At 55.4% G+C, this 14315-nt stretch overlaps 1 protein-coding gene across 1 annotated transcript in view; it reads left to right on the top strand.

Moving 5' to 3' along the window:
- The first annotated feature begins 2180 nt into the window (after nt 1-2180).
- LOC308512213 (cAMP-dependent protein kinase catalytic subunit PRKX-like) overlaps nt 2181-14315 on the top strand; it is a 30188-nt gene continuing 18053 nt past the window's right edge. The window contains exons 1-2 of the mRNA XM_081082010.1: nt 2181-2447; nt 13410-13578. Of these exons, the coding sequence (XP_080938136.1) occupies nt 2288-2447; nt 13410-13578 (329 nt within the window). The 5' untranslated portion in view covers nt 2181-2287. The remainder of the gene's footprint in view (nt 2448-13409; nt 13579-14315) is intronic.

Below are 14315 nucleotides of genomic sequence, written 5' to 3'. Positions count from 1 at the left end.
GCCCAGTGGTTGAGTCTCAACCTAGGAACCAGGAGGTCAGGGTTCGATTCCCGGGTTTGCACATGGATCCCCAGGAGGCGGGTGCAGGAGGCAGCCGGACTATGATTCTCTCTCCTCATCGATGTGTCTCTCTTCCCTCTCCCTTCCTCTCTGAAATCAATAAAAATACATTTTCATTTTTTTTAAATATATTTTATTGATTTCTTACGGAGAGGCAGGGAGAGGGATAGAGAGTTAGAAACATCGATGAGAGAGAAACATCGATCAGCTGCCTCCCGCACACCCCCCAACAAAGGCACATGCCCCTGGCTGGAATCGAACCCTGGACCCTTCAGTCCGCAGGCCGATTGCTCTATCCACTGAGCCACACCGGTTCGGCTAAAAATACATTTTTAAAAATTATATGATTCCTTCTGTCTCTGGTGTGTGTGTGTGTGTGTAGGACAGAGGCCCATCAAGTCGCATGCACCCGCCTTAGCCGGTGTGGCTCAGTGGTTAGAGCATCAGTCCACGGAGGGAAGGGTCCCCGGTTCGACTCCGGTCAAGGGCACAGGCCTGGGTTTGCAGGTTCCCTGGCCCTGGTTGGGGTGCGTGCAGGAGGCAAACCAATCCATTGAGTCTCTCCTCTCTGCCACTGTCTCCAAAAAAAAAAAAAAAAAAAAATCAATGGGAAAATATTTTCGGGTGAAGATTAACCAAAATAATAATAATAATAATAATAATAATAATAACCCGAAAGTTGCATGCATCGCTTTGTTTTTTTTCTGTCCGTCTTTTAAATATAAGATTCATTTTTTAAAAAAAATACACCTTTCATTTTTTTTTAAAAAAAAAATGTTTTTCAACATATTTTTATTGATTTCAGAGAGGCAGGGAGAGGGAGAGAGAGAAACATCCATGATGAGAGAGAATCATGGATCGGCCACCTCCTGCACGCCCCCTACAGGGGATCGAGCCCCACAACCCCGCCATGTGCCCTGCAAGGATTCGAACCCGTGACCTCCTGGTTCCTAGGTCGATGCCCAACCACTGAGCAACACCGGCCGGGCTCAAAAAATAAAGGATTCTTTTGGGAAAAAAATGCATTTGAGAGGAAGCCCCAAGTGGGTTCTCAACCTTCTGGCCCTTTAAACACAGGTCCTTATGCTGCGGCCCAAACATACAATTATTTTCGTTGCTGCTTCCTCACTGTCATGTCAGGAATCGATCTGCAAATATCTGATCTGCAGGAGGGTCTCCGGCGACCCCCTGTGAAAGGGTCGTTCGCCCACCAAAGGGGTCGCGACCCACAGGTTGAGAACCGCCGCAAGCAAACCTCCCGGAAGCTCCCGTGCGCCCCGCGTCCCGGTGGCACCGTCCATATCTCGCCGCGCGCGCCCCAGTCCGACGGCGAGACCGGGAAGCTAAGCGGACAGCGCGCACCCCCCACCCCCACCCCCGCCCCCCGCCGCCTCCCTCCGGGCCCGCCCGCCTCGAACCGAGTCCACGTTCAGTTTCATTTTTCAACTTTACTTGGGTCGGAACCACGCCTTCCGCGTCTCCATCGCGTCCCGCCTCCAACTTTCCGGGCTGCGGAGCGGGCGATGGCCGTGGCCGGCGCGCGCGCGCCCCTCGGATGGGGAACTCGGCGCGGACCCTTCTCTGGGGCGCCCGATTGGGGGGTGGCTAGGGGGTGCGGGCACCTCCCCAAAGCTGCCCGCCTACCCGAGGCGTCGCTAGGACCCGCCGCCACGCCCGGGCCTGGCGGTTCCAGGGCGGGGCCTCGGGGAGGGCGGCCCCACCGGCAGCGTCCGGGCGCGCGGGGCGGGGAGAGCGCGCGGCCCCGCCCCGGCCGCTTCCGCCCGGTCCCCCCGGATCGTCGCGCACTCAGCTCCCGAGCCGGTGCCGGCGGCGGACTGGGGCCGCCAGGAATGAACCAGGAGCCGGGCGCGCGCGGCCGGGACCCCGCCTCGCCCCCGTCCCCCCGGGTCGCGCCTCTCTCCGGGCCTGCGCCGCGCCCCCCACCGCCGCCCGGCCGGCCGCGCGCGCCCCCCGAGGCCGCCGGCGACTCCCACCAGCTGCTCCTGTTTCTGCTTTGGCTGCACTGAACGCCGCCCCGCGCCTCGCCATTGTCCCCGCCGCCGCCGCCCCGCCAGCTGCCCCGGGCCGCGCGCCGGGAGGCGGGGGGCGCGCATGGGGGGGCGCCGCTGATGCCGCCGCCGCGACGCCCTCCGAGGCTGCGTCCCGGGAAGCGCGGTCCCCCTCGCCCCCCGGCCCGGCCCGGCCCCCCGGATCGGAACGCGCCCCCATGGAGGCGCCCGGGGTGGCCAAGGCGGACCCGGACCCTCCTTTGGAGAGCCAGGAGGAGACCTCCGACGGCGCGCCCGCGCCCGCGCCGGGGTCCGACGAACCGTCTCCAGACTCGCCCGGGTACCGGCTGCAGGACTTCGACACGCTGGCCACCGTGGGTGAGTCCGCGCTGCGTGCGGGGCGCAGGGACCCGGCGCGGAGAGGCGCTCCGTCCCCCGGGGACGCGGGGAGGCAGACAAAGGACTCGGTGTCGGGTCGCTCGCTCGGCCGCCTCCCCGGGAAGGCCTGGGCCCGGCCCCGCCCCGCCTGCTCGGGGTCCCCGCGCGCGCGGGGTGGCCCGTGCGCCCTGGGTCCCAGCGACGCCGCGAGAGTTGGAGAGAGTACCCCCTCCGCGCCCCCCGCGCGCCCCTCTCCCCCGGCAGGTTCCCCAAAAACCTCTCCACCTGCCTAGCCGGCGCCCCGCCTCGCGCCTCCTCAAGGCACCGTCTTGACCTTTTGGGGAAGTTTACGCCTTTTTTAGTGTCTTCATTTTTGTGTTGTTGTTGTGGTTACCATGGTGAAGGGATTGGTGCGTTTCGTTTCTTCTTTCTGTGAGTTCGTTCCGGGTGGATAAAGAAGCCGTCGATTTTGGGGGGTGGGGGGTTAGGGGGGGTTGGTTTTGTATCCTGCCACCTTGCCGGATCCGTGGGTGAAGTCTAGTCGCTTTTTTTTTTTTTTGTTTGGTTGGTTTTGGTGGAGTCTTTTTAGGGTTTTCTGTGTACAATGAGCAAAAATCACCTTTTTTGGAGACGGGCCATGTATTCAACGACCCCCCCCCCCCCGCCCCGCTCCGACGTCACAAACCTTCCTGGAGGTCACGTCACATTGGGGACCTCGCGCGCTCCCCTTGGCAACCCCTCCCACACCCACCCCTTTGCCCCCAGGGACAGAGGCGTCGGCTCTGAGGGCACCTGCGGACCCCAACTTGGCCACACACACCCCCACCCTGTGCCCAGGGGCAGGAGGCAACCTCGGGGGGCACTTAGTCGTTACCCATGTCTTGGGGGACAGGTGTGCGTCTTGGGGGACAGGTGTGCTGTGGGCGCGACGGGGTGGGCGCGTTTGGAAAGCTGATTATACATTTCCTGGAATTGCACCTGCGTTTTTTTTTTTTTCCTTTTTTCTTTTCTTTTTTTTTTTTACATTCTGTGCATCCAAATCTTGTCATTTTATTTTCATCAGTTTTCTACTTTTATTTTTTAAAAAAAATGTATTTTTATTGATGTCAGAGAGGAAGGGAGAGGGAGAGAGAGAGCTAGAAACATCCAGGATGAGAGGGAATCGTGGATCGGCCGCCTCCTGCTCGCCCCCTCCTGGTTGGGGATGGAGCCCGCAACCCGGGCCTGTGCCCTTGACTGGGAATCGAACCCGGGACCCTTCAATCCGCAGGCCGTCGCTCTATCCACTGAGCCACACCGGCCAGGGCTCCTGTTCGACTTTTATTTATTTATGACCAGCGGCCCCGTGCTCGGAAATTCGCGCAGCCCTGGTCGCCCGGAAGGACGCCCGGAAGGACGTCCGGCTGTCCGGCCGAATTAGCATGTGATGCTTTTATTATTATAGATTATAGATAGATTATTATTTTTAAACCCGCACTCAGGGAGGAGCCTGCAACAACCCAGGTACGTGCCCTTGACCGGAATCGAACCCGGAACCCTTCAGCCCGCAGGCGGGGGCTCTATCCATTGAGCAACACCTCCCAGGGGGGATTCTCGCGCCAAACCCGCCGGTGTAATGGGGTCGCCTAAGCCCCCTAACCAGGCACCGAATTTGACACCCGTGGCCACGCATGCGCGCCAGAGAGTGGCTTCTTGGCAACGGTTGCTAAGGGGTTGGGCCGAGGGGCTATGGGTGGGGAATGGGACCCTGGTGGGGGGGCCAGACGGAGTGGGACCCTGGAGATGGGGTGCCCGGGGTGTCTTTCTTGCCCCTCCTGCCCGCGCCCCCCCCCCCAAAAAAAAACCCCCACAAAATTGGGAAAAGGAGGAGAAAATAAAATGGGCTCAGGTCATGCGGTCATGGCTGAGGGCTCAGCCATACAGAAGGGGCGGCCCTGGCCGGTGTGGCTCAGTGGGTAGAGCAGTGGCCCCGGGTTCGATTCCCCGTCAAGGGCACAGGCCCGGGTTGTGGGCTCGATCCCCAGTCGGGGGCGCGCAGGAGGCAGCCGATCCATGATTCTCTCTCATTATTGATTGATGTTTCTCTCTCTCTCTCCCTTCCTCTCTGAAATCAATAAAAACACATTTTTTAAAAAAATATATCAGTGGAGGAATATCCTCCCGGGAGGATTAACAGCAAGAAACAGACACAAAAACAAAAATAATACAAATGGCCCAGCGAGCATGACAGGGTGACGAATGGCCAGTGGAGACGGGTGTCAGCACGGGGTTCCCGGGAACTCTGGTTTGGGAAGGAAGACGGTATGGGAGGAACCCCCATTTCCTGTTGTGTCCCCCCTCTCTCCGGCCTCTCCCCATTTCCATCTATGTATCTATCAATATATACATCTATCTGCCCATCCATCCATCCGTCACCCATCCATTCATTCATCACTTTTAATGATTTATTATTGACTAGAGGCCCGGTGCACGAATTTGTGCACAGGGTGGGAGTTCCCTAGGCCTGCGCGCCGATTGAGGCTGATTGGGGGCCATCTCACCCAGTCCCCATTGGAGCCAATGGCCAACCTCCCACGGCCCCACCCCATTGGTCGGCTGGGGGGAGGGGATGCGGGAGATTGGCTGGCGGAAGGGCAGGGGGGGTGGTCGGAGGGATTACGGGAGGTTGGCCCTGGGAGCGCACTGACCACCAGGGGGCAGCTCCAGCATCGGACGTCTGCCCCCTGGTGGCCGGTGCGCGTCATAGCAATTGGTTCTTCCAGTCATAGGGTTGTTTAGGCTTTTATATATATAGGTTATTATTATTATCATCATTATTATTATTATTATTTAAATTCTCCACCCGGGGATATGTTTCTATTGATTTTTAGGGAGAGGAGAGAGGGAAAGACAGAAACATCAATGTGAGAGAAACACATCGAGGGTTGGGGCCCAGCCCGTGCCTGGGATGAGCCCCCAACCGAGGTCTGTGCCCTTGACCGGGAATCGAACCCGGGACCCTTCAGTCCGCAGGCCGACGCTCTATCCACTGAGCCAGGCTGTCTAGGGCTCCTCCCTCTTTCTCCATATTCCCCCCACTTCTGTCTCTCTCCCCCTCCCCCCTTCCCTCCCTCCTCCTCCTGTCTCACCTCCGCTGAGCCCATTGGGACGCCGGCTCTGTTTCGCATGCCAGCAGAAACGGAACAGACACCAGTAGCTGGAACCCGATCGGACAATGGAAAGTGGTGGCAGGACCCACCCACACCCCGATCCCTGGCCCCGGCCGCCCGGCATTGTGATCCTTTCGGGCACGCGCTGGGCCCTGGGCGGGCAGCCAGGGCAGGGTGCCCGCGGGGCCAGGTGGGCGGGCCCCAGACGGGACCCAGTCTGGCTGCTGCCAAGCGGGCATAGGTGCCCGGTGAGTCATCGTGCCCTTCAGGGGAGAATGCGGGCGCCTCTGGGGACCCGTCGGACGGCTCTGATGTCCAGTGCTTGGTGCCCCTCTTGGTGATGACGATGTGTTTTCGTTTTTATTTATTTATTGGACTTGAGAGAGAAAGAGAGAGGAGAGAGAAACATCAGTTTGTTGTTCAATCTATTCGTGCATTCATTGGTTGAGTCTTTTTTATTTTATTTCTATTTTTATTTATTTTATTTATTTTATCTTTTCTTTTTGGTTGAGTCTTTTTTTTAAAAAAAAAGAATATTTTTAGGGGGAAAAGGGAGACATGTAAAACTTTAGACAATATAATAAAAAAAACAAAATAAAATATATTTTTATTGATTTCAGAGAGGAAGGGAGAGAGAGAGAGAGAGAAACATCAATCAATGATGAGAGAGAATCATGGACCGGCCGCCTCCTGCACGCCCCCTATTGGGGATGGAGCCCGCAACCCAGGCACGTGCCCTTGACCGGGAATCGAACCCGGGACCTCCTGGCTCATGGGTTGACCTTCAACCACTGAGCCACGCTGGCTCGGCTCAGATATATTACTCGAAATAAATGTCTCCCCGGCCGGTGTGGCTCAGTGGTTTGAGCGTCGACGCACGAACCAGGAGGTCAAGGGTTCGATTCCCGGCCCGGGTTGCGGGCTCGATCCCCAGTAGGGGGCGTGCAGGAGGCAGCCGGTCCAGGATTCTCTCTCATCATGGATGTCTCTCTCCCTCCCTCCCTCTCTCTTCCTCTCTGAAATGAATACAAATAGATTTTTAAATAAATAAAAAAAACGTCTCATAACTTAAAAAAAATAAATCAATCAATAACAGAAAAGGTAGCCAATGGGGGCCGTGCAGAGCTCCCTTGGGTGGGCCCGTGAACACAGCTGTTGTGGGTGGCATGACGGGCAGCCTCCGAACGCTCTACCCACTGAGCCACACCCTCATGCATTCATTTATTCCCGCCCACCCCGGGGTGATTGGCGTCTCCCTGTCTGGGCGGGGCGCTCCCAGGTGTCCCGGGAGGCACTGCCTCTCCCTTGCTTTCCCGCGGCTGAGTCATCTGTGGCTTTCTGGTCAACCCAGAGGTTCCATTAATTTTCTTTTTTTTTTTTTATTAAAAATATTTTATTGATTTTTTTTTTTTTACAGAGAGGACGGGAGAGGGGCAGAGAGTTAGAAACATCGATGAGAGAGAAACATCGACCAGCCGCCTCCTGTACGCCCCCCCCCACTGGGGATGTGCCCACAGCCAACGGACATGCCCTGGATCGGAATCGAACCCGGGACCCTTCAGTCCACAGGCCGACCGACACTCTATGTATATAATAGATAGATAGATAAATAGATAGATAGATAATAGATAGATAGAGATAGATGATGATAGATAGATATAGATAGATGATAGATAGATAGATAGATAGATAGATAGATAGATAGATGATAGATAGATAGATGGTAGATAGATATAGATAGATGATAGATAGATAGATAGATAGATAGATAGATAGATAGATAGAATTCTACATTGTCCGGCCGGCGTGGCTCATTGGTTGAGCATCGAGCTATGAACCAGGAGGTCAGGGTGCGAATCCCGGTCAAGGGCTCGATCCCCAGTTGGGAGCCAGCCAATCAATGATTCTCTTTCATTATTGACTAGAGGCCCGGTGCACAAAATTCATGCACTCTGGGTGTGTGTGTGGGGGGGGTCCCTCAGCCCAGCCAGCACCCTCTAGCATTCTGGGAGCCCTCGGAGCTGGCCTAAGCCGTCAGTCGGACATCCTTCTGGCTGTGGGAGAGCACTGACCACCAGGGGGCAGCTCCTGCATTGAGCATCTGCCCCCTGGTGGTCATTGTGCATCATAGCGACCGACATCTCCCGAGGGATCTCAGATCGAGGCCGGGGAGAGGCATAGGAGGTTGGCCAGCTGGGGAGGGACCGCGGGAGGGCTCTAGGGTGTGTCCAGCCCATTTCAGTCCCGATCGGCCAGACCCCAGCAGCAAGCCAACCTACTGGTCAGACCATCGACCCCCTGGTGGTCAGTGCACATTATAGCGACTGGTCGACTGCCCCCTGGTGGTCAGTGCACGTCATAGCGACCGGTCGACTGCCCCCTGGTGGTCAGTGCACGTCATAGCGACCATTCGACTGCCCCCTGGTGGTCAGTGCATGTCATAGCGACCATTCGGCTGCCCCCTGGTGGTCAGTGCACATTATAGCGACGGGTCGACTGCCCCCTGGTGGTCAGTGCACGTCATAGCGACCGGTCGACTGCCCCCTGGTGGTCAGTGCACGTCATAGAGACCGGTCGACCGCCCCCTGGTGGTCAGTGCACATCATAGCAACTGGTTGACCAGTCCACTGACTGCCCCCGGTCACCTGGCCACCACCTCCCTGGGTGTCCCCACCCCACTGAGTCCTAAAGGGCTGTCAGGGCTAAGCCCAGGGCGTCCACTGGGTAAGCCCACATCGAAAAGGAATTGATCCAGCCCTGGCTGGTGTTGCTCAGTGGATAGAGCGTCAGCCTGCGGACTGGAGGGTGTCCTGGGTTCGATTCCCGGTCAAGGGCACATTCCCGGGGTGCAGGCTCGATCCCCAGTCGGGGGCGTGCAGGAGGCAGCTGGTCTGTGATTCTCTCTCATCATGAATGTTTCTCTCTCCCTCTCCCTTCCTCTCGGAAATCAATAAAAATATATTTTTAAAAAACCCAAAACACAGAGGGCTTCTATCATAATGCTTGGGGAAATTTGAGATTGTCTTTTATTAGCTTTATTCATTTACCAGAGTCCTGGTGCATGACTTCGTGCACCGGTGGGGGGGGGGTCTCTTGGCCTGGCTGTTGATCAGGGCCGATCGGAGCCGGCTGGCCGGAGGGAGGAAATGCGGGACGTTGGCTGTCGGAGGGCACTGACCACCAGGGGGCAGCTCCTGCATTGAGCGTCTGCCCCCTGGTGGTCAGTGTGCGTCATAGCGACCGGTCGTTCGGTCCTTCGCTGGCTTAGGCTTTTATATATATAGGTTTATTTTTTAAAGTTTTATTCTCATTTTTTATACCATTCTTTGGCAGAATTATGTTTGTTTGTTTTGTTTTAATATATGTTTTTATTGATTTCAGAGAGGAAGGGAGAGAGAGAGAGAGAGATAGAAGCATCCATGATGAGAGAGAATCATGGACCGGCTGCCTCCTGCACGCCCCCTACTGGGGATCGAGCCTGCAGCCCAGGCGTGTGCCCTTGACCGGGAATCGAACCCCGACCTCACGGTTCATAGGTCGACGCTCAACCACTGAGCCACACTGGCCGGCCCAACATACATCTTCAAAGTGTGTTTTCATTCCTTGCTGGGTGGCTAAGAGCTCTCCCATCCTTGAGAAGAAAGTATTTCTGCAGCCCAAGTCGGTGTGGCTCAGTGGATAGAGCGTCGGCCTGTGGACTGAAGGGTCCCGGGTTCGATTCCCAGTCAAGGGCACAAGCCCGGGTTGTGGCTCGATATATATATATATATATATATATTTTTTTTTTAAACTGAGTGGCTTTTATCATAACGCTTGGGTAATTTTGAGATCGTCTTTTATTAACTATTTTAATTAATTTTTTTAAAGTTTTATTGTTCTGATTTTTTTTAAACCTTTCCTAGGCAGACTTTTGCTCGTTTGTTTTGTTTTAACATGTGTTTCATGGATGTTTCTATCTTTCTCTCCCTCTCCCTTTTTCTCTGAAATCAATAAAAATATATATATTTTTATTTAAAAAAAAAGAGACAGGCTGCTACTAAGTGTGTGTGTGTGTGTGTGTGGCGGGGTGTGTGTTGGGGGCCATTTGTTGACAGGTATGGGACACACCGATGCCAGCCGCTGCTTGTTTAAGAGATTTTAGCAAAGTCTGAGTCCTGAGCGAGGACAGGCCATTGGTATGAAAAGCAGCTGCCCGGTTGACCTGTGTAGTCGTTGCTCTCATGAGCTGCTCAGCTACCTCAACGCTGCCTGGCATTCATCTCCACCCACCTTCACTCGCCCAGCCCCATCTAGTCTGTTTCCATGGCCGGTTTTCTATTTGTCCTGTGCCCGCCTCCCGGCTGTGTCTCTCCCGACAATCACAGCTCATCTCTCTCGAATCTGCATCTCTGTCTTATTTGTCCTGCAGCCTCCCCTCCCCTGGCCTGTCTGACATCAGGAGAACCTTTACACAATAACACAACACCCTACACAAGCCAAACCCACCCAGGCACTTCCCTGCTCTCAGCCGCGTGACGTGCTGCTGACCATGGTGTAAATAATTCACACCGTCCTAGCTGGTTTGGCCCAGTGGATAGAGCGTCGGCCTGCGGACTGAAGGGTCCCGGGTTTGATTCCCGTCAACGGCATGTACCTTGGTTGCGGGCACATCCCCAGTAGGGGGCGTGCAGGAGGCGGCTGATTGATGTTTCTCTCTCATCGATGTTTTTAACTCTCTATCTCTCTCCTTTCCTTTCTGTAAAAAAAAAAAATCAATAAAATATATTTTAAAAAAATATTTCCCTCTGTCTCTTTTATTCTCCCCAAAAAGCAACGGAAAAATATCCCTGGGGGAGGATTAACCAGAAACCAAAACAAAAGCAAAAACAGAACAAAAAAACAGAATTGAAGCAAAGAATTTCAAAATCCCTTCCTTTTCGTGACCGGTTTCTTCCTACCTCACGAATCTCAAGTTTCCTTATTGGCTTTTGACTCACACATTCTTTTTCTTTCTTTTTGTCTTTTTTTTTAAAAAAAAATATATATATATATATATATTTACTGATTTCAGAGAGGAAGGGAGAGGGAGAGAGAGATAGAGACATCCATGATGAGGAGAATCATGGATCGGCTGCCTCTCGCACGACCCCTACTGGGGATCCAGCCCCCAACCCGGGCACGTGCCCTGGACTAAAATCGAACGGTGACCTCCTGGTTCATAGGTCAATGCTCAACCACTGAGCCACACTGGCCGGGCCCTCAGAGGAGTCCTGGCAACAACACACAACCCTGCACGACCAAAACCCACGCAGGCACCTCCTTCCTCTCAGCCTCCTGATGTCCTGTTGCCCTTTGAGTAAAGAATCCACCCAAAGGGTTTCGAAACCCCTTCCGCCTCTTGAACTGTTTACTCCAACCTCACCAATCTCGGTTCCCTTTATGGCTTTGGACTCACCCTTTTTTTTTTAATTTTTCATTTTTTTCTAGATTTTAAAAAATAGATATATTTTTGTTGGTTTCAGAGAGGGAGGGAGAGGGAGAGAGGGAGAGAAACATCCACGAGGAGAGAGAATCACAGATCGGCCGCCCCCTGCACGCCCCACACTGAGGATGGAGCCCGCAACCCGGGCATGTGCCCTTGACCGGGAATCGAACCCGGGACCCTTCAGTCCGCCGGCCGACGCTCTATCCACTGAGCCACACTGGCCAGGGCTCCTGTTCTACTTCTATTTATTTATGACCAGCGGGCCAACGCTCTATCCACTGAGCCACACCAGCCAGGGCCATCCCTGTGTTCTTCAACTCACCCACCTTCTGACGTCTTTGAGGTGAAAGAAACCCCTTAAACCACTGAGCTCATCAGAGGTATCCTAGCTGTGATAATTAATGTTTTTCTAACTGAAATTATTGGGTTGACATCCTATATAAGAAAAGCCTCATATGCTAAGTGTCTGGTTGTCAGGTCGGCCGTTCAACCAATCAGAGCGGAATATGCTAATGGTATGCTAAGGCCGCTCAAGTGCTTGCTATGATGTGCACTGACCACCAGGGGGCAGACTGTCGACTGGTCGACCAGTCGCTGTGACGTGCACTGACCACCAGAGGGCAGTCGACTGGCCGATCAGGGGCTATGACATGCACTGACCACCAGGGAGCGGACAGTAGACCGGTCGACCAGTCCCTATGACGTGCACTGACCACCAGGGGGCAGACGCTCAAACCGGTAGGTGAGCTTGCTGCTGGGGTCCGGCCGATCGGGACTGAGCGAGATGGGCCGGACACGCCCTGGAGCCCTCCCTCCCGGGGTCCCTCCCCGGCTGGCCAACCTCCCGCGTCCCTCCCTGGCCCCGATCATGCCTGCGCCCTCTCGCAATCCAGGCTGAACGACCCCCCCCCCTTGCCCTCAAGTGCACGAATTTCATGCACCGGGCCTCTAGTTGCTCCATAAAATTCTACACGTTTCAGGGATAAAATTCCACAATCTAGCACCCCCCTACCATCAACCACCACCAAAATTCCTGCAGCCCCCAACGGCAGCTGTGCTGATAAAAGCCCCAATGACAAGGGCAATGAGACACGTTCTGTCATGTGGGGGATCCCGTGACATCATCAGGTGTCCCGCCTGGGGGTAGTGTACGGCTGTGGGTGTCGCCCGGCTGGCGTGGACTGTGCGTGGATGACGTCCGACGACCGTAGCTGTTTGGGGTGAAAACTCAACACCCCTCGTGCCAGTCGTAGCTGCAGACGGGGCACCCATGGGAGCTCCAGGCCTGAGCCAGGAATGCCAGGCATGTCCTGCCTACGACATTCCTTAGCGGCCTTGGCCTGGGACAGACACGCCCAGGTCTTTTGCGATTGTTTATGTGACTTCTTTTTATTTTTTTTTCTATAAGTTATATTTTATTGATATTTTTTTACAGAGCGGAAGGGAGAGGGAGAGAGAGTTAGAAACATTGATGATGAGAGAGAAACATCGATCAGCTGCCTCCTGCACGCCCCCCGCTGGGGATGTGCCCGCAACCCAGGTCCATGCCCTTGGCCGGATTCGAACCCGGGACCCTTCAGTCCCCAGGCCGACGCTCTAGCCACTGAGCCACACTGGTTAGGGCCAAATGATCTTTCCACGAGGCCGTGCCTTCGAGATGGACCGCTCACTGTCGGCCTCTCCGCACACACGGCGATCCCTGGCTCCTGCAGGTCACCGTCTGCTTCTGCTCTAATGAAACATTCACGATGGAAACTTCCCTTCGGAGCCACGGCCACGCAGGCCCTGGTCCCCAACCCCCGGCTCCGTGAGCCAGTGGATGTACCTGACAGCCTGGGGGCCCTGGGGGCCTTTTCGTTTATTTATTCTTTAAAAAAATATATTTTATTGATTTTTTACAGAGAGGAAGGGAGAGGGAGAGAGAGTCAGAAACATCGATGAGAGAGAAACACCGATCATCTGCCTCCTGCACGCCCCCTGCTGGGGATGTGCCCGCAACCCAGGTCCATGCCCTCGACCGGATTCGAACCCGGGACCCTTCCGTCCACAGACCAACGCTCTATCCACTGAGCCACACCGGCCAGGGCTTATAGAGTATTGTTTAAAGTGTATTGTTATAGATTTCAGAGAAGAAGGGAGATGGAGAGAGAAACATCCACGATGAGAGAGAATCATTGATCGGCTGCCTCCTGCACGCCCCCTACTGGGGATCGAACCCAGGACCCCCTGGTTCCTACGTCGACGCTCAACCCCTGAGCCCGTCCGGCCGGACTCTTGCCGAGTGTTGAGTGTCTGACCCCCTGGTCCAATCCCGGTGCCCATTCAGCCCCCCGTCTTGCTCCTCCGCAGGCACAGGGACCTTCGGGCGGGTGCAGCTCGTCCGGCAGAAGACGGGCAAGCAGTTCTTCGCGCTCAAGGTCATGAGCATCCCCGACGTCATCCGGCTCAAGCAGGAGCAGCACGTGCACAACGAGAAGTCGGTCCTCAAGGAAGTCAGCCACCCCTTCCTGGTCAAGCTGTGAGTCCGTCCCCTCTCCCCCCCCCCCCCCCCCCCCCGGGGTCTGGTCCCAGCTCCTTCTCCTCTCTCTCTTTTTTTTAAAAAAATATATCCTTACTGGAGCCCCAGTGCACCAAATCGGGCGCAGGGAGGTCCCAGATCTAGCCTGCGGTCAGGGCTGTCCTCCGCCCGCTCGCCAGTCCCTAGTCCCGCCCCCCCTGCCGCCACGACCTACCCCGGTTCCCCATTGGCCGGGCAATCGATCGGAGGCTGCGGGCTGTGGGGAGGGACCAAGAGGCGGTCTCAGCAGCTGGTCAGTCGGTCCTTCTGGTCGTTACGCCATTATGGTCGCTGGGCTTTTATTATATAGGATTGATTTCAGAGAGGAAGGGGGAGGGGGAGAGAGAGAGAGAGAGAGAGAGAGAGAGAGAGAGAGAGAGAAACATCCATGATGAGAGAGAATCATGGACTGGCTGCCTCCTGCACGCTCCCCGCCTGGGATCGAGCCTGCAACCCGGGCATGTGCCCTTGGTCGGGAATCGAACCCGGGACTTTTCAGTATGCAGGCTGATGGTTCTATCCACTGAGCCACACCAACTTAGGCGAACCTGTACCTTTTTTTAAAAATACATCATTTGCCGGAACCGGTTTGGCTCAGTGGATAGAGCGTCGGCCTGCGGACTGAAGGGTCCCAGGTTCGATTCCGGTCAAGGGCATGTACCTGGGTTGCGGGCACATCCCCAGTGGGAGATGTGCAG

The sequence above is a fragment of the Myotis nattereri genome, assembly GCF_964212035.1.
Source record: "Myotis nattereri genome assembly, chromosome: Y".
Classification (NCBI taxonomy): domain Eukaryota; kingdom Metazoa; phylum Chordata; class Mammalia; order Chiroptera; family Vespertilionidae; genus Myotis; species Myotis nattereri.
This window is presented reverse-complemented; position numbering and strand designations above follow the sequence as displayed.